Genomic DNA, 20354 nt, shown 5'->3' with positions numbered 1-20354 from the left:
TAATACCATTTATTCTCACCTCCTCTGTCTCTGACTTCTCGTTTTTCATCTTCACCATTTTTACCCTCCCCTCCTTTCTCATTGCATTCTCTATCTCTGAGATTAGGTCAGAGCTCTTGCTTCTGACAGTGATCCAACAGTGATTTCATATATGCTCAGAAGCCTGTAGAACCAGCACTCAGGAACATTTACATTGTACACATTATGGTGATCCCAAGAAAAAGGCAGTAGAAACTGTTGGAAGTGAAAAACCATCTGAATGGTGCCAGCCTACACTGGAGCAGAAGGCAAGACGCAGGCCCCTGAGTGAAGGATAGAACCAAAGCAAAAGCCGGCAGAACAACAATAAGCTGGGTGAAAATGAGAGGAGGACTAAGATAGAGATCAAGGAGTAAGGTTTATCCTAGGAAAGCCCTCAAATGGCAAGAGGCTGTGAGTTAGGTGCAAGAGAAAGCAGGAAGAGGAAGCAGTCCATGCCCAAATGCAGCAAGACCTGGACAATATCCAGGCTTGGGCTGACAAGTGGCAAGTAACATTCGTGCCACACAAGTGCCAGGAAATGACCATCTCCAACAAGAGAGAACGTAGCCATTGCCCCTTGACATTCAATGTCATTACCATCACTGAATCCCTCACTATCAACATCCTGGGGGTTACCATTGACCAGAAACCGAACTGGACTAGCCATATAAACACTGTGGCTACAAGAGCAGGTCAGAGGCTAGGAATCCTGCGACAAGTAACTCACCTCCTGACTCCCCAAAGCCTGTCCACCATCTACAAGGCACAAGTCAGGAGTGTGATGGAATACTTCTCACTTCTCTGGATGAGTGCAGCTCCCAAAACACTCAAGAAACTTGACACCATCCAGGACAAAGCAGCCCGCTTGATTGGTACCACATCCACAAACATTCACTCCCTCCACCACCGATGCACAGTAGCGGCAGTGTGTACCATCTACAAAATGCACTGCAGGAATTCACTGAGGCTTCTTAGGCAGCACCTTCCAACCCTCGACCACTACCATCTAGAAGACAAGGGCAGCAGATAGATGGGAATACCACCACCTGGAAGATCCCCTCCAAGCCACTCACCATCCTGACTTGGATGTATATCGCCGTTCCTTCACTGTCACTGGATCAAACTCCTGGAACCCCTTCCCTAACAGCACTGTGGGTGTACCTACACCACATGGACTGCAGCGGTTCAAGAAGGCAGTTCACTACCACCTTCTGAAGGGCTATTAGGGATGGACAATAAATGCTGACCCAACCAGCGAAGCCCACGTTCCATGAATGAATGCAAAAAAAAAAAGAGAAATGGAAAACTCTATTCATTTTTTTGCAAGTGAGACAATCGAGACTTAAAAAAAAAATTCGACTGTTTTGTGTGGTTTATTAATTATTAATGGGATTATTATACAAAGTTTGGATAGCTATTTTTAAATTCCAACTTTATCTTATGAATACATATCTGCAAGAACTATATGGGCAGGATTTTTCATATGGTGGGTGGGCTGGGCAGGAGCGGGCGGAGGTTGGCGCGGAGCCGATCGCCACCCGCAATTGGCTCTGCGCTGGCATTATAAGTGGGCGGGCCAATTAAGGCTCGCCCAGTGTAATACGCGACTGGTCAGCGCTACCTGTGCGGGCAGGGGGAGGAGGGAGTGTTGGGGCCAGCACTCTTTTGCACATGCCTCAGGGAGATTGAATGGATATTAAAAGGATTGAATATTAAAATGTATTTAAACATGTCCACTCATGTGACTGTGTCACATGAGTTGGGATATGTTTATATATTTATAAAACTTTATTTATTTAATGAAAGCTTCACGAAACCTCATCCCGCTCGTGGGTGTGGTTTCCTGAGAAATGCGAAGGCACTTGGGCTTTTCGCCTGCCCGCCAACTTTAAGGTTGGACAGGCAGCGTTCACAAGTGCTTCAATTAATTTTTTAATGGCCTTAATAGGCTGTTTACATTACGGCAGGTGTGCAGCCAACTCGGGCGCATGCCCGCCAAACAACTTATCGCGATGGCACGCGATGACATCAGGACACACGCCTGACGTCATCGCGCGTCATTTTATGTGCCGGCGTGTCTGGCCTGCCCCTGCATGCTGACCGGAAAATTTTGGTTTTTAAAAATTTGAAAGGACATTGAATTATTTGGACACTTTCCTGGGAACTGACCTGGGTTTCTTTTAAAAGGTTATAAGTTCACTTTGGACTATGAGAAAACTGCCTTTTCCAAGAAGTCACATGACTTCAGCTGAATGACCAGCAAGGCATCTGAGGAGATAAGAACTATTTGTTTATTTGAATTTTAATTGCTGGAGAAAAGAACCTACTGCTTTCAGAGGCTCTGAGGCCCTGGTGAATTTCTGGAAACCAACTGACTGAGATGAGTTTCTGTTTTGAACTTGTTTTTTGGACTCAGTTTGGGAATAAACCAAATAGGAGAAGGTTGCCCAACAAGATTTCTCCCTGCCTTTTCTAAAAATCAGTGTAGTTATCAGTATCCAGCTGCAAATCCTCATCTCAATATAACTCATTTTCATTTGGAAACCTGAGAAAGTGAGACAAGAGAGAGATCCCAAGGACATTGATCCAGCTCCATTCTCCTCCAGACCAAAGCTCCTTTGGAAAGAACTTCCAGACAATTACTGTGACCAGCGATCCATCTTCACACGCAGGAACACCAGACCAACAGCATCAAAACCCTTCAAACTTTATCCTTTTTCCATAAAGTTTTCCCATTGACCAAAGGGTGTTTTAACCTTAATGCCAACCTCTGCAGAGACCCTATTTGTTTTGTCCTTTGTGTGTGTGTGTATGTATGTGTGTGTTGGGACTTGAAGGGGTATATAGTTACACTTCCGGATTACAAATTGTATGTTAACTAGTTTTTGTTTTTAAAAAGGAGTTTAGTTTTATGATAAATCAATCATTGAGTTTATTGAAAGAAGCCTGGTTAAAGTATCTTTAATTCTGTCTAACAATAGCGAAAGTAAACAATTGGCTATTTTGGTGAGTAAAACATTTACAGTTATGGTGCAACCTGTGGAGTATCGGGAGCTACAGAAACTGCACACTCCTCCCATCCCAGTCGTAATAATTTGTTGACATTGCACAAAAGGCAAAAATGAATTAATTCGTTTCAAACACAGATACTGGGGATATTGCAATTTTATGACCGATTTAAACATTTCTACTCATTTAATATGTAACATTTTAAACATAATGTTTCAAGCTTGCAGCTCATGCGTATTTTTCAAAATTCTTACAGTGCCTCTGTGACTTCTGATGAAATTATTATTACCATTATATCAGAAACTATGGACAAGCTAGCTGGCCAATTGAGGCAGTTTTCTGTCCTATTAAGGTAAAATGCATTTTAAAAAAATAATCTGTTAGTATAGAATCATATTTCTTTATGAAAAAATTACATAGATTTGTCTAAAATGTGAAGCTACTTCTTTTTGAACTGTATTTCTTTATGTTTTGTACCAGCCGACAGGTTTCGAATGATTTCAGAGATTTACCAACATTGGCTATCCATGGATTTGAAGCACTCTTGATGTCTTTACTAATTGGGTTTTTATACTATAGCCAAGATGGCAAAGAACTATCCATCCAGGACACAGTGGCATTGTTATATATGATCGGAGCTCTGACCCCATTTGCAGTTGTTTTAGATGTTATCGCTAAATGTAAGCTGTTTTCATTTTCTTTAGCTTTTATTTTAAAAGTTTTATTACTTCCAAGAGCAATTCGTGCTAAAATGCTGAACTGCAGAAAAACTTTGAGAGGACTTGTTGGACTTCAGACATCACGGTGGGGGGGGGACTTTTCCCAGGCAAGGGCAGGTGAGTCTGGGTGCATGTGGGGAGTTACATCCCCTAAAAGTGACATCAGGTTGGGATCTGAAATCAGCCCACCCTCTTCCAGATTTCACAAGGAAAGTGAACAGGGTACTCCCTTGCATCTGTCAGATAATGCATTAAACAGATCATAAGCACTGTTCTAACCCTCAGTTCTGCTTTAACAGCCTGTTTTCCAGCCTGTCAGCAACTTGGCAGGGTCACAGAGGTAAGACCCTCTTCTGTGAAACTGACAGGCCGGGGAGCCTTTTATTAGTGAACCTGAAGATCCCCAACCATGACCGGGTGAGAAATTGCTGTTTAAAGCATTTCTTCTGAGGGGGTGCCATCACTGCTGGACAGGTAATTGCCAAGTTCCTAGAAGACACTTCACTCGCTTTCAGCTGCACTTTCCTGCTGCCAGCCTTCACCATGGCATGGGAGCAGCTTGACTTCACACCTCTGCCGAGAGAAAAGAGAAGAAACTACACCAGCACCTCCAACAGGACCAGCAGCAACACCAGCTTCAGCAGCACCAGCTACCTTCTCCTCAGTTGCATACCACTCCATAGGGCAGATAGGCAGCTGGAAGGAGGTGAGACACAAGCACAAGATCTACAAGCACATGATCAGCTCTTTTGACAAGTCTGAGCACCAGTGCTTCAGGAGGCTTAGGCTCTCATGCAGGCCACTGCTGACATTTGCAGCCTCCTGGAATAAGACCTCCTTCCCAGTGGAGTAGGTAGGCATACATTTCCAGCATTGCCAATGGCTGAAAGGTTTCTCTAACTAAAGGGTCACTCCTTGCCTCCCTTGGTTCTTGCCGCCCACCAAGTTGTATGCTATTTTTTCCCGCAAGGAGAGAAAACAGAGAAGTGTGAATGTTCATAATGGCTTGCTTGGAGAAGATGGAATGACAACATTTGTGGGGAATGACTGAGGTTTGAGTGCGAGAGAGCAACACGCTGAGGGTGAACGTGGGCGTTGGCTGCTCAGATGAGGATGTGAGGTGCCTAGAGAGAGACGACTAAGTGGAATTACAAGGTGTGTTGTTCTGAGGTGTGCTGTGCAGGAGAATTCTGGGAAAGTCAGAATGTGGCAGTTGGAACCTGGAAGCATTATGCCACTTACCTTTCCCACCCTCCTGAGGTCCTGGATCGTCTTGGTGCACGATCTCCAGGATGGAGGGACCACACTTCTGCTGACTTCACTGGCCACTTCCACTGGCACCTGCTTGGTTGAAGAGGTGGTATTCTTCCCCCTGGCCTTGGGAGAGCACATCTCACTGGAATCCCTCAGATCCTGCAACAAGATCTCCAGATAAGAGTGAGAGACTCAGGACTAGCCTTCCCTGGGTGCCTCCGGTCCATTCCTGTGTTGCTGCAGCTTCAGAGCTCCAAGTGCTGATGATCCATTCTAACCCATGTTGTGATCCTTTTAGTTAGGAATCCTTCCTTTGACATGCTATCCTCCCGACCCTCCCTGATTGAGAACATGGCGACTCGTTAAAGAGCCTCAGGAAACCTTGCTCTAGTTGTAAAGGGGTTTCTACCCATAAATGGTCCTGTTCTTTGGTGAAGGAGTAAGTTGGGAAAATTGCACCCCATATTTCAGTGAGTCCAAATTTTTTAAAAAGAAGGCAGCAAGTTAATTTAATGTTTTCTTTTTTGTTTACAAATGGAAAATTTGCACGAACCATATACTTTGTAAACTTCCCACTAAAAACAATTAAACTCCAATTACGGCAATTAGATTTTGACCTAAAAGGGTCAGCTTACATCTTGCTCTACTTCAGCAGCGGAACAAAAATTGTGCATTACAAGAAGCAATGCTTTTTACATTATGACACATAAGGTCATCTAACTTACCTGTTATGTCAATAAGACATGAAGGAAATCAGAGCTGTGTACATCAGACTTTGTTCTTTTTTTTTGCTATTTTTAAAATGGACTCTCTGCAGAACCAAAGAAAATGGCTGCCACAAGTTACATGACCACAGATTGGCCCCTTGTTCTGGAAGTTACCAACAGGAGTTGCAAGAACAAAAGATTCCTCCTCTCATCAGCGTGGAATCTCACACCCAATTGTAAGGATATTTTAATCACAAAACCAGGGACCCACAGATCGAAACTTGTTATTCCTGCAGCATTGTTAGCAGACCCATCTCACACCTGGGACTGCCCAGGTCCATTTCGAAAGGGGACCATTGAGGGGACAATGGATGTCATTTGCATCTTGATAAGCTTTATCCCTCTAGCAGAGTCCGAGGGTCTGCCCAGACAATGGTTTCTGACCCAAGTACCTCAATATGGATGGTAACTCTTTCAAAAGCTAATGGCTGGGACATTATCAGCCCTGAAACCAAAGCCAGCCCCAGGCACTAGATAAACTTCTCTTTGAAATCATTGTGGAGAAAGAAGGTCAGTTGGCTCAAGTGACCAATTTAAAATCTCTATACTCGCTTGAGAATGGAGAAACCCTCAGTCTGCTGTTTTAACATCAATTAGAAAGAACTCCAGCAGATCTCCCAGCTGACCAAGCAGCTGGCCACCACCTCTCAATTCCTCGAAGCCTATTTGATTTTAAAAGTCTCTGATCATTCCCTGCCCAGCGGTCTAGGCACAGAAATTCCATCGTGCTGCAGCGTCGTTCGTTTCAAGGATTTTCATGTTGCTGTTTCCAACCAGGAACTCATCTGGACTGAACTCCACCATGATGGAAACACCTTCTGGATTTATATGTTTTCCAGAAAATCATGTGAACCAATATTCATGTGCCTATGTGTGTGTCCATGTCCCTGCACCCCGTGAATGTGAGCGTGAAATAAACTAACCTAAGTTTTTTTAAAATTCATTAACAGGATGGGGGCATCGCTGGCTAGGCCAGCATTTATTGCCCATCTCTAATTGCACTTGAGAAGGTGGTGGTGAGCTGCCTTCTTGAACCACTGCAGTCCCTGTGGTGCAGGTACACCCACAATACTGTTAGGGAGGGAGTTCCAGGGTTTTCACCCAGTGACAGTGAAGGAATGGGGATATATTTCCAAGTCAGGATGGTGAGTGGCATGGAGGGAACATCTGGGTGGTGGTGTTCCCATGTATCTGCTGCCCTTGTCCTTCTAGATGGTAGTGGTCGTAGGTTTGGAAGGTGCTGTCTAAAGAGCCTCGGTGAGTTTCTGCAGTGCATCTTGTAGATGATATACACTGCTGCCACTGTTCGTCGGTGGTGGAGGGAGTGAGTGTTTGTGGAAGGCATGCCAATCAAGCGGGCTGCTTTGTCCTGGATGGTGCCAAGCCTCTTGAGTGTTGTTGGAGCTGCACTTATCCAGGCAAGTGGAGAGTATTCCATCAGACTCCTGACTTGTGCCTTGTAGATGGTGCTGAACATCGTGCAATCATCAGCGAACATCTCCACTTCTGTCCTTATGATGGAAGGAAGGTCATTGATGAAGCAGCTGAATATGGCTGGGCCTAGGACACTACCCTGAGGAAGTCTTGCAGTGATGTCCTGGAACTGAGATGATTGATTTCCAACAACCACAACCATCTTCCTTTGTGCAAAGTATGACTCCAACCTGCGCAAAGTTTTCCACCAATTCCCATTGACTAGTTTTGCTAGGGCTCCTTGAATCCACATTCGGTCAAATGCTGCCTTGCTGTCAAAGGCAGCCACTCTCACCTCACCTCTGGAGTTCAGCCCTTTTGTCCATGTTTGAAGCAAGGCTGTAATGAGGTCAGAAGCTGAGTGACCCTGGCGGAACCCAAACTGAGTGTCAATGAGCAGGTTATTGCTAAGCAAGTGCTGCTTGATAGCACTGTTGATGACCCGTTCCATCAATTTACTGATGGTGGACAGTAGACTGACGGTAATTGGCCATCTTGGATTTCTCCTGCTTTTTATGTACAGGACATACATGGGCAATTGTCCACATTGCCATGTAGATGCCAGTGTCGTAGCTGTACTGGAACAGCTTGGCTAGGGGCGTGACAAGTTCTAGAACACAAGTCTTCAATACTATTGCTGGAATATTGTCAGGGCCCATAGACTTTGCAGTATCCAGTGTCCTCAGCCATTTCTTGATATCACGTGCAATGAATGGAATTGGCTGGAGATTGGCATCTGTGATGCTGGGGACCTCCAGAAGAGGCCAAGATGGATCATCCACATGGCACTTCCGGCTAAAGATTCTTGTGAATGCTTCAGCCTTATCTTTCACACTGATGTGCTGGGTTGCTCCATCATTGAGAATGGGAATATTTGTGGAGCCCCCTCCTCCAGTGAGTTGTTTAATTGTCCACCACCATTCACGACTGAATGTGGCAGGACTGCGGAGCTTAGATCTGATCCGTTGGTTGTGGAAGCTCTGCCTGTCACTTGCTGCTTATGTTGTTTGGCATGCAAGTAATCCTGTGTTGTAGCCTCACCAGGTTGACTCCTCATTTTTAGGTATGCCTGGTGCTGCTCCTGGCATGCAGTCTTGCACTCTTCATTAAACCAGGGTTGATCACTTAGCTTGGTGGTAATGTTAGAGTGGGGGCTTTGCTGAGCCATGAGGTTACAGACTGTGGTTGAATACAAATCTGCTGCTGCTGATGGCCCACAGCACCTCATGGTTGCCCAGTCTTGAGTTGCTAGATCTGTTTGAAATCTATCCTATTTAGCATGGTGATATTGCCACACAAACACAATGGAAGATTTCCTCCATGTGAAGATGGGACCTCGTTTCCACAAGGGCTCTGCGGTGGTGACTCCTACCGATACTGTCATGGACAGGTGCATCTGCGGCAGGCAGGTTGGTGAGGATGAGGTCAAGTATGTTTTTCCCTCTTGTTGGTTCCCTCACCACCTGCCACAGACCCAGTCTATCAGCTATGTCCTTTAGGACTAAGCCAGTTCTGTCTGTGGTGGTGCTACCGAGCCACTCTTGGTCATGGGCATTGAAGTTCCCCACCCAGAGTACATTCTGCACCCTTGCCACACTCAGTGCTTCCTCCAAGTGGTGTTCAACATGGAGGAGTACTGATCCATGAGCAGGGAAAGGGGCACAGTACTTGGTAATCAGCAACAGGCTTCCTTACCCATGTTTGGCCTGGTGCCATAAGACTTCATGGGGGCCAGAGTCGATGTTGAGGACTCCCAGGGCAACTCCCTCCCGACTACATGCCACTGTGCCACCACCTCTGGTGGGTCTGGGACATGATCTGTAAGGTAAGGTTCTATGAATATCACTATGTCAGGCTGTTACTTGACTAAGTCTATGAGACAGCACAAGTAAGGAGGACTTTGCAGGGTCGACAGGACTGGGTTGGCCGTTGCAGTTTCCAGTGCTTAGGTCGATGCTGGGTGGTCCGTCCAGTCAATGAGCTATTCTTTTTATTGATTTCATAGCAGTTTTCATACAACTGAATGACTTCAACCACATTACTGTGGATCTGGAGTCACATTTAAGCCAGCCAGACCAGGTAAGGACAGCAAATTTCCTTCCCTAAAGGGCATTAGTGCAATTTCTAGCAATCGACAATGGTTTCTTGGCCATCATTAGACTTTTAATTCTAAATTTTTATCACCTGCCATGGTGGGATTCGAACCCGGCTTCCCAGAGCATTCCCCTGGGTCACTGTATTACCAGTCTAGTGCCTTCCCTCCAAATCATAGTGCGAGTTTTCTGTGTGTTACCTATAAAATTGGACCACACAAACTGAGGGTTTCGGGAAAACATGCCACTGCCTATGTTTAAAACAATTCAAAATCATCTGCTTACGGGCAATTGTGAGAAGATAAAGAAGTTTAGTTTGCCTCTCTCCTGTCCATAACATATTAGCAGCTCCACAAAAATGTAATAGCATAAGTAAGTAAACATTGCCTTTGTTTTAGCTTGCAGAACCTACGTTTTTTTAAAAACGCGATGCGGTTGCATTGACAGTGACACTGGGGCGTGGAACATGAACCTTTTGCTCCACGATATGATTGAACATAGGTTTCCACATGGAGATGGGATGCTTGTTGATACCCACAATCCACCTAGGACAGTGGCTTCTTACGCTTAGCATGTCACTGTGCGAACGTGTTAAGTGGACACTAGCAACTCCCTTCAAGACTATGGATTGGGGAAACAGTCTCCCCTCGCACATTCTCCAGTGACCAATTCAGAGCAACATTGCGAAGGTTCATCATTCAATATCCTATCTGCAGTTGAGGCATGGTCTCGGGTGACCAACAAAGAGAAATAAATACCCTTATGTTAATAAAAAAAACTTGCCACTCTCCATAAAAATAAAAATGTGATTTTCCACGGTAATGCTCGCTTTCAGTAGCGGGAACCAATTTTGGGCTTATTGGCTTGTTGGTATCTAAGATAGTCTAACTAAATATCAAAACAAGGAGCCAGTGGTAGCCTATCAGCACAACATGTTGGAACTCCACAGACCAGTAAGAAATGGGTTATTTCCCACAATGAGCTAGCAAAATCTGTCGTGCCTTTCTTGTGCGATGCCAAGCAGAAGCTGGACGCTTCAGCTACTATCAATTAGGTATAAGAAGCCATTGGGAGAAATTGGCCAGCCCAGCTTGTTGGCCAGCACTGGTTTAGCCACAAGGAAACCACACAGGGAAAATGAGATGTTAATCTGAGGCCCTATCTGCTTTTTGAGGTGGACATAAAAGATTACTTGGTACTAAATCAAAGAAGAGCAAGAGAGTTCTCCCTGTTGTCCTGACCAACATTTATCCCTCACCGAACATTACTAAAAAGTAGATTATCTGTCTTTATTATGGGACCTTGCTGTGTGCAAATTGACTGTCGTGTTTCCTTCATTACAATAGTGATTACAATTCAAAGGTATTTAATTGGTCATAAGGTGTTTTGGTCCCCTCCAGGTTGTGAAAGATGCTGTGTCAATACAAGTCTTTCTTTCTTCTTTCTTTTGAACACCAGAATACTGGTATACAGTCAAGACCACTCGGGTTGTTAACTTCTTTTGAACTGAACACAATTATCTTTTTCTAGGTCATTCAGAAAGGGCAATGCTTTACCATGAATTAGAGGATGGGATGTATTCTATTACTCCTTATTTTTTTGCTAAGGTAATTTTATTTTTCACTTTGCTGACAGTGAAGAACTAGAAGTACAATAAATGTTAAAGAGTGAAAGAATTATACATAAAAATCTGCTGGGAAAATTATGGAAAGAAAATATTTTAAAGGAGTAAAGCCATGTCTATAAAGGGTATGATTTATACAAGAGAATCATATATAGTATACATGTTTTTATGAGTGTGTTATAAATGGTAATTTTTATGTTATTTTTGCATCTTTACACTCTTGCTTTAGAGAACAGGTTGAAATAGTAGAAAGAGTCGCAGTCTGATTAACAGTCTAACAGGCTACAACATGAATGCCATAACTATGGGTAGATTTTCCCCTTAATGCACTGTGTGGTGGCGGGCGTGAAAATCAATGTTTTGCCCGCTGGCCACAATGGTGGGTTTTTGCGCCATATTGTCCGCTTCACGCCTCATTAAATATGCACGCATGGGAAACATGCTGGATCGCTGATGGGCGGCCTCTGATTCACCCACTCTGCCATGAGCTCGCAGCTTCCTCACTCCAGGCGCCATATTTAAAATGCAGCAGCGCACAGCGTTCTCAATGTCTGAAGCCCAGGACTGCTCCACTGAAGACATGGTCCCAAAAGCCAAGAAGATGGCAGCCCCCAAATTCAGTGATGCCTCACTGGAACACCTTTTGGACGCAGCTGAGGCCCGCTTCGATGTCCTCTACCTCTGCTCAGGCCACAGGAGGCCCAGCAAACTCACCAATCTGGCTTGGGAGGCGGTGGGAGTGGCGGTCAGTGCCACCGTTGCACAGAAGAGGTCAGGCACCCAGTGCAGAAAGAGGATAAATGATCTTATCTGTCCACAAGGGTAAGTCAACCATCTCATCACTCTCATCACTCTCAACTCATACACTTACAAGCCCATCACACATTCACTGGCATCTCATTCACTGCCAGCTCAAGGGACATCACCACTAACTCTTACACACACCCTCACATCTCCATCTGGGTTCATTTCCTCTGAAGATCGTGTCCTCATCCCATCCATGACTCTCCTCACTACCCACGCATCCAGGCATCCTTATCATCTGCCCTGGCATGCATCTTGCTCACGCTCTTTCCAGCTGTCTTTATGCAGGACAAGATTGCATGCAATCGCAGGGAAAGGTCCCAGACCGGGGGGGGTAGAGTGCCAGAACTCAAGGTCCTCTGTCAGTTTGTAAACTGAGCCATTGAGTTGGCCGGAGAGGATGTGGATCATGCCTGCAGCAATGATGAGGTCGGCAGCAAACACTCATGTGAGGATCCTGCACCAGCTCATCTCTCAAACAACCATAGTACGAATACATTGTCCTGTTTTAGAGTCGCCTGCCATGCACTACTTATCTGAGGAACCTCAGCCAAGTGCCCGATGGCCTCAACCAGCCAGCCCTTAGCTTGAAGCCTGATGACACCTGGGATGAGGATTCTGAGGACACCACAGCAGAAAACCCATCACAGTGCTCACCCACACCGTCCAGCATCGCAGAGGCACACACCTCGGTGGAACCTAGTTCAAGAGCAGGCTCAGAATCACAATCTGGTAAGCACAGCACACAGTCTGGTCCACAGCAGGCAGAGGCAGGGACATCCAAGGTCGCTGGTGCTCGGAGGACTGCTGGAGGCCAGGATTCTGCTGAGTGCGAGTCAGATAATGAGACTCCGGTCTCAGTCCTAAATCAGTTGACAATCATGGAAGGATCAGGAAGGAATGTCAGCTGCATTCCGCAGATTGCAATGGATGATGGAGGAGTCCATCTGTCTTCAGTGTGAAGTGATAGTGCCAGCAAGCCAACGCACCGAGGTCAACACTGGCTGGATGGTGGCCACCATGGAGACCTTGGTCCAGGACATCAGTCCTGTGCTGGTGCAGGAGCTGCACTCCCATCGCTGTAGCTGTTGGTGGCATCCATGTGTGACGGGCGGGGCACCTCAATCTCAATCCAGTTGCCCCTTCTCCTCAAGCAGTCAGCCAGGGGCCCTTGGGCACCCATTGGGAGGAGGACCAGCAGATGAACACCTCGGAGCCATCCACCCAGGTGGCTCTAGGAGTGTCCAGCCAATCCCAATCCCCTTTTCCTGGTGACCCCATTACCTCCAGCTCCACAGGCCGAGGAGGGTCCAACTGCCACACAGCAGGACACCCAAAGCAGGCCAAAGCCCTCCAGACCTCAGCCCTCCAGAGTACACCCGCCAAAGTCATCATAGCCAACAGAGCATAGTGGTCAACAGGCTGCCTCCACCTCCGTTATGGATATTGGGGAAGCACCCAGACGTGGAGGTAGGGTGAGGAAAGTTTAAAAAATTTAGGAGCACAACGTTGGCATGGGTGTTCACACCATATATATAATAGAATCACACCGGTTTCACATCTCCTCTTGTGTATGCCTCTGCTGTGTTGCTATCAACCAGGTGCCTCCCCCCAATTATTGCAGATGTCGCTATTTTGGGCCTCTCATCTATGTAGTGTGCTTCCATATCACCACTGCGTATGCTCCCCCTTTTCAGATCATTCTCAACATTAGTGATCCCTCGACCTTAATGTTAAGTGTGCTTGCGGAAGCAACCTTGTTCACATGTTTTGCAGGGTCATGTCATGTTTATTCTTGGCTGTGTAAGATTGAGGCAGAGGTGTTTTTTTTTTAACTCATTCGTAGGATGTGGGTGTTGTTGGCTAAGCCAGCATTGATTGCTCATCCCTAATTGCCCTTGAGAAGGTGGTGGTGAGCTGCCTTCTTGAACCGCTGCAGTCCATGTGGTATAAGTACACCCATGGCGGGAGTTCCAGGATTTTGACCCAGTGACAGTGAAGGAACAGCAATATATTTCCAAGTCAGGATGGTGTGTGGCTTGGAGGGGAACTTTCAGGTGGTGGTGTTCCCATGTGTCTGCTGCCCTTGTCTTTCTAGATGGTAGTGGTCATGAGTTTGGAAGGTGCTGTCTAAGGAGCCTTGGTGAGTTCCTGCAGTGCATCTTGTAGATGGTACACGCTGCTACTACTGTGTGTTGGTGGTGGAGGAAGTGATTGTTTGTGGATGTGGTGCCAATCAATCGGGCTCCTGGAAAGTGTCAAGCTTCTTGAGTGTTGTGGGAGCTGTACTCATCCAGGCAAGTGGGGAGTATTTCATCACACTTCTGACTTGTACCTTGTAGATGGTGGACAGGCTTTGGGGAGTCAGGGAGTGAGTTACTTACCGCAGGATTCCTGGCTTCTGACCTGCTCTTGTAGGCACAATATTTATATGGCTAGCCCAGTTCAATTTCTGGTCAATGGTAACCCCCAGGATGTTGACAGTAGGGATTCAGTGATGGTAATGTCATTGAATGTCAAGGCGCAAAGGTTAGATTCTCTCTTGTTGGACATTGCCTGACGCTTGTGTGGTGCAAATGTTACTTGCCACTTGTCAGCCCAAGCCTGGATATTGTCCAGGTCTTGCTGCGTTTGGACATGGACTGCTTCAGTGTCTGAGGAGTCGCGAATGGTGCTGAACATTGTGCAATCATCAGCAAACATCCCCACTTCTGACCTTCTGATGGAAGGAAGGTCATTGATGAAGCAGCTGAAGATGATTGGGCCTAGGACACTACCCTGAGGAACTCCTGCAGTGATGTCAACCACAGCCATCTTCCTTTGTGCTAGGCATGACTCTAACTAGTAGAGAGTTTTCCCCTTGATTCCTATTGATTCCAGTTTTGCTAGGGCTCCTTGAATCCACACTCGGTCAAATGCTGCCTTGATGTCAAAGGCAGTCACTCTCACCTCGCCTCTGGAGTTCAGCTTTTTTCCAATGTTTGAACCAAGGCTGTAATGAGGCCAGGGGCTGACTGATCCTGTCGGAGCCCAAACTGAGCATCATTGAGCAGGTTATTTCTAGCAAGTGCCACTTGATAGCACTGTTGATAACCCCTTCCATCACTTTACTGATGATCGAGAGTAGACTGATGGGGTATTAATTTGCCAGGTTGGATTTGTCCTGCTCTTTGTGGATGGGACACACTGGGCAATTTTCCACATAGCCAGGTAGATGTCAGTGTTGTAGCTGTACTGGAACAACTTGGCTAGGGGCGTGGCAAGTTCTGGAGCACGAGTCTTCAGTACTATTGCCGGAATATTGTCAGGCCCCATAGCCTTTGCAGTGTCCAGTGCCTTCAGCCATTTCTTGATATTATGTGGAGTGTATTGGCTGAAGACCGGCATCTGTGATGCTGGGAACCTCTGGAGGGGCTGAGATAATCTCCTATCTCATCTGCATTCTTGAAAGGTGAAGATGTAATGTACAAGGAGAAATGTGTTTTTACACATGGAGAATGATCATATATCATGCAACTCCATGTGCTCGCTGTCAACTGGCATGGTTTTCATGCCATGAGCCCATGCTCACAGCTCGTGTCCACTCCAGACTGCCAGCCGCGTTTCTGATTTCCCCAGTGTACATTTGCTATGCTCGCCAATAAGTGGGAGCACCTTACCACTTCAAGGTGCTGAAGCTCTGCCCCTCTCAGCCACATTATTGCCTTGATGCTGGAACCTACAACCTTGATCGTTTCTCAACCTGCAATTGTCTGGCCACAAGGCTCTTGTTACAATGTTGGATGCAGTGCTGTCCATCTCATCACCTAAACACTTGCCGAGACGTGTGATGCTAATTTCTGTGATGGTCAGTATAGCCTTTGAGCACCATCTGGAACTGCACACGCTTTAGAGAATAGTGAGGGAAGCAATGGGATAGGAGCAAGGATACTGAAGCTGAAGTCTGCTCTTTATTAGCAACGACTCATGACCTTGAGGGCTTCATGGTGTCTGAGAATTTTGGAGTTCGCAAGGGTCAGGGCTGGCCATGAGAGCACAATGTGTATCTTAAAGAGGAGGCATTTTATTGTGTGGCATGGAAATGGTTGAATGTCGCCATCTTCAGGTGGTCCACACATGCATAGTAAGGTCAGGATAAAAGTGAGCCAACATTCCTAACTGAAAGTGCCGGGTGTTCATGTGATAGAGAAGAAGGTGACTCAGAGGGTTGAATAATCTTTGGTTAGATGCGCACCTGCGGAACATCCCTGGCTGTCTTGGCCCAATTGTCACCTATCAGTTTTGCCATCGACGTTACATAGAATGTGTTGCCCCGTTGCTGGAGATGGATCTCCTTGAGGAGATTTGTCACATTGAAGGCACATAGCTATGAGCCCAATGAGCATAGTGGAACAGCTCCTGGCTCTTGTAGGCTGCTGTTGTGACTGCGATGTTGGAGAGATGCTTGAAGAGGCAGCACCTTCTGACATCTGATGTCGGGACTCCCTCCTCCAGTTAGCAGCTCATCTCAGCAACGACACATGTCCCCAAGACTTCATCATCCTTCAAAGGATCAGGACAATGTGAACCTGATGTATAACTATTCACTCTCATATTGAAGTGCATGGTTGAAATGAGAGAAATAACAATGCTGGTGTTCATTTTGGAGGACACTTGTCCAAGAGGGTACTCACTGCAACTCATCATCCTCCTCTTGGAAACTTGTTGTTATGAGGGCCTCACACACACACATGCCTGTGTGGTCCCTCAAAGATGTTCAGGATCTGCAGCCTACTCCAAGTGTCTGAGTCAGGGGTGTTTCCTGGGTATCTGGCGCAAACCTGCAGGATAAGTTTCTTATGGTCACAGACCAGTTGTACATTGAGCGAGTGGAAGCCTTTTCTGTTTATGTATTGGAGTGCCCGTTACCTAGGACCTTTTATAACCACATGAGTGCAGTCGTTGGCACCCTGCGCCTGTGGGAATCTGGAGATTGCTGGAAAGCCCCCTGGCAAAGGTGGTATAATTCTGCACCTTGGCGAAAAAGGCGTTTGTGATCTCATGTATACATTTGTGAGTGGATGCTTGAGAGATCTCAGAGGTCCGCAGTGGAGCCCTGGAAGCAGTCACTCATGTAGAAGTTCAGTGTGATGATTACTTTCACAGCCAGTGCCAGTGGATATCCTCCCACTCTCCATGGCGCCAATTCCTGGAGAACATGGAAAATTTGAGTTACCATTCCCTGGACATGCAGAGATGCCGGCAACACTGCCTCTTGCTCATCTGCAGATAAGGCATGCAAGTTGTGTACACCCTGGGTCTTGCGAGGCACCTATGCTTGACGTATCTGTCAGCCTCAACCTCTGTGACCAGATGGGGCCCTGCTGCCCCTTGGTCTTCAGAGATTAGCTCCTCATTTTGGTGAGCCTGGTGCCTCCGTTGTAGTCTTCTCCTCCTTCTCTCCCACCTGTATGCAATTATGCAGGCAGCATTAAACCCAGGCTCCACATTCCTGATGGTCTCCTCTGTGCAGTATCAATGAGAAACAGACATGATTCAGCATCAGCCTGCAAAGGTCCCCTTTCTGTCAATAACTCATCACTGAATGTGGGTTCAAGGGCTTTGTTCCAGTGTCAGAAACTAATCACCCCAAAAATCCAGGTCAGCGCAGGGTTCATTTCAAGGTGCGCCTTCCCCTCCTACCCCTTTACATGGCCAACTGCTTTGAGATTACTTTGGCCAGGTGCTTGGATGTGCTGCTTTCAGCCCAGGCACGTGGATCCTTATTCACTGCACTCTAATAGCACACTTTTTGGAATACACATGAGGGCAAATGTTTAGTCAGGAACTGAATTATTTGAGGGGGCCCTGAGGCTTCTCTTCTGTGAAGCTGCCAGCACCATGATTGTAACACGCATCTGAAGCTTGTCCAGTCGTCCTATTGCTCTGGAGTGTGTTACTGTTCTGGGGAATCTCCACACTGTGAACAAGGGGATTAATTAGTGCCACTTTGCGAGATTAGTCTCGCTGAATGCACAACATTGTTTCACTTTCCTGATTCCCTGCATTGTCATTGAACGGCTCCTAATGTGTCTCACTGCGCCTCTCTCCTCATTTGGAAATACATGGTTCAGTTGGGTGCCCCTTTTAATTGGCCACCCCAGTGCATGCACCTTCCCTCCACTCGGTACTCAGAGCCCTCACCAGCAGTGCTTCTCCTCATTTTAATTTTGCACTGCGCCATTGCTGCAGGTAGGAAGATGGCGGTGCTGAGCTCTCACTGCCAGACCAACTTGGACATTCCCTGTGTGAGTGTGGAAATCCCTTCCATTGTCTTGGAGGAGTTTAATGTTCAGGTTTTGCTCCCTCCAAGAACCTATCAATCTTCCCCCTGTGTTCCTTGATCCTATCGTGATGGTGGATATCCCTTTGTTACCCCCTGAACATGGTGAGGTAAATGTGCCTATGCACCTTGTGGACCTCACCTCTCCCCATCTTGAGGACACTTGCACAGTTTGACATATACACCACCCCACCCCCCCCCCACCCACCTTCTGACACCCTCGAATACCCCCACAATACCTTTTCCCCATCTAAAGCAGAAGCCTCCCCTGACTGTGCCATCTGCGGCCCAGTGTGATGCCAGACCAACATGCGTGATGTGATGACAGTGCCCTGCACACAACATCCTGGGGCATGACTGAGACTAGAATGACATGCCCTCCCCCAGCCTAGACTGGGACAAGGACAGTCTTTGTAAGCTCAACATTAGAGTGCTTCTTCACTCAGCGATTCTTCCATTCTGGCCCAAAGTCGCTTGTGCCATCCTGTTACCAACTCTCTCCCCATCCTGGCACTGAGGACGCTTCCCCACTGCCCATCTTACCAGTCACGCGTCTGAGTGCAACCTTCCCCACACTTACCCCTCAGTGGAGCCCTTGCCTTGCAGCACATTAAAAGCCACCCACGCCTCAACACTGGTTTTGTAGTTAGACTTGCCTCTGATACCTCCCTGAAAGCAGTGTGGTGCTGCCTGTGAAGCCTGGAGCTGAGTCTGAATTGCTGCGAGCGCTGCGCCATGCAAGGTAGGAGAGCGAACCTCCAAGTCATGGACAAAGTGCAGATTTCCAGGTGCACGTTGTTTATATACTGTTGTGAAACACATTGATCTAATTGGCGTCAGCGTGTCCTCTTGATCCAGTGTGAGGGGATGATTCTGGTGAGCAGCCCCAATAATGAGATACAAATGTATTAAGATGACATTGCCGACTTGCCGTGGCGGGAAACGCAGCCTGCCATTGACGGCTGGAGCAGGTGATCCCGGGCGCCGGTAAACTGATTTTTACAATCTCGCGATATTTTCCACTCCCACCAGCCATGACGCCCACCACGGGCGAGGCTCGAAAATCCTGCCCTAGGCTTATGGCAGATCTTAGACCTATATGGTGAGAGGGTTTTTTGGACTCCCGCAAGAGGAGGGCCACCCCCACCCACTCAGTGTGGGTAATCCTCTGGCCATCAACCCAGAATTCAAAGCTAGAGCTTTTATCATTACTCACCAGGACTGTCTGGAGCAGGGTACAATTCCCACACCTCTTGAGTCAAAGATGGGAATGGTACCACTGAGCGAAAAACTCACTCCATTATTATGGACGATGCCTATGGTTGAGAAGATTATCGTGAATGGCCATGGGCAATTGAGTTACATCTCCAGCCTTCCCCTTCACTTATATCCTGTAACAAACTGTTCCACATGCAAGTCATTAAACTCAGAATGTAGTGTTTGCTGACACTTGGGTATACTGCAAGCCCTCTCAACAATAGCACACTTCCTTTCACTTCTTTTAGTTTGCTTGCACAAGCTGACACTTCAGTGGGAGACCATTGAACCACTAAAAGTTACAGCATAGTAAGAGGCCATTCATTCCATGCTGTTTGTGCTGGTTCTTTGCTGGCAAACCAAGACTAATCTCACTGCTAAGCTTTAGACTGCTGCAAATGGGGGTGACAACCTTGATTCAATGGTAGCATTTGCCTTTGAGTAAGAAAGTTCTGGGTTCAAGCCCTGTTCCAGAGACTTTAGCAGATAATTTAGGCTGACACTACACTGCAGTACTGAAGGAGTGCTACACTGGCAGAGGTGCTGTTTCAGATAAGATGTTAAATGTCTGTCCTCCCAGGTGTATGTAAAAGATCACAATTTGAAAAAGAACGAGAAAGTTCCGCAGTTCTGCTCAATGTTTAGCCTTCAATCAACATCTAGAACCAGATGATCTGTTCATTTATTTCAGTGCTGTTTTAAGGTCCTGTTGTATGCAAACTGGTTGCCATGTTTCTTACAATACAAGAGTAATTACACTTCAGAAGTACATAATTGGCTGTAAAACACTTTGGGATGTCCTGAGATTGTGGAAGATGGTATGTAAGTGCAAGTTCTTTCTCATGGTCCCATAGAATGAGAGAGATAACATCCCTCCATCCCTCTTCACAGCTACCTCCATATTGCATCACCTCTGTAGTAGTAGCCAACAAACTGGGTGCAGGCTCCATTACCTTCCTGCAGATTCTTAATTGTACCTTAGTTTTGTTTTTCCTTCATTTATGCCTTTCT

At 46.6% G+C, this 20354-nt stretch overlaps 1 protein-coding gene across 2 annotated transcripts in view; it reads left to right on the top strand.

Annotated features, from left to right (window-relative positions):
• abcg8 (ATP-binding cassette, sub-family G (WHITE), member 8) overlaps positions 1–20354 on the top strand; it is a 58349-nt gene that overhangs the window by 23931 nt on the left and 14064 nt on the right. For both annotated transcript variants that reach the window (XM_078557197.1, XM_078557198.1), the window contains 3 exons: positions 3287–3382; positions 3511–3710; positions 10867–10943. In XM_078557197.1, coding sequence (XP_078413323.1) covers positions 3287–3382; positions 3511–3710; positions 10867–10943 — 373 coding nt within the window. The remainder of the gene's footprint in view (positions 1–3286; positions 3383–3510; positions 3711–10866; positions 10944–20354) is intronic.

This window comes from Cetorhinus maximus, chromosome 14 (assembly GCF_964194155.1).
Source record: "Cetorhinus maximus chromosome 14, sCetMax3.hap1.1, whole genome shotgun sequence".
NCBI lineage: Eukaryota > Metazoa > Chordata > Chondrichthyes > Lamniformes > Cetorhinidae > Cetorhinus > Cetorhinus maximus.
This window is presented reverse-complemented; position numbering and strand designations above follow the sequence as displayed.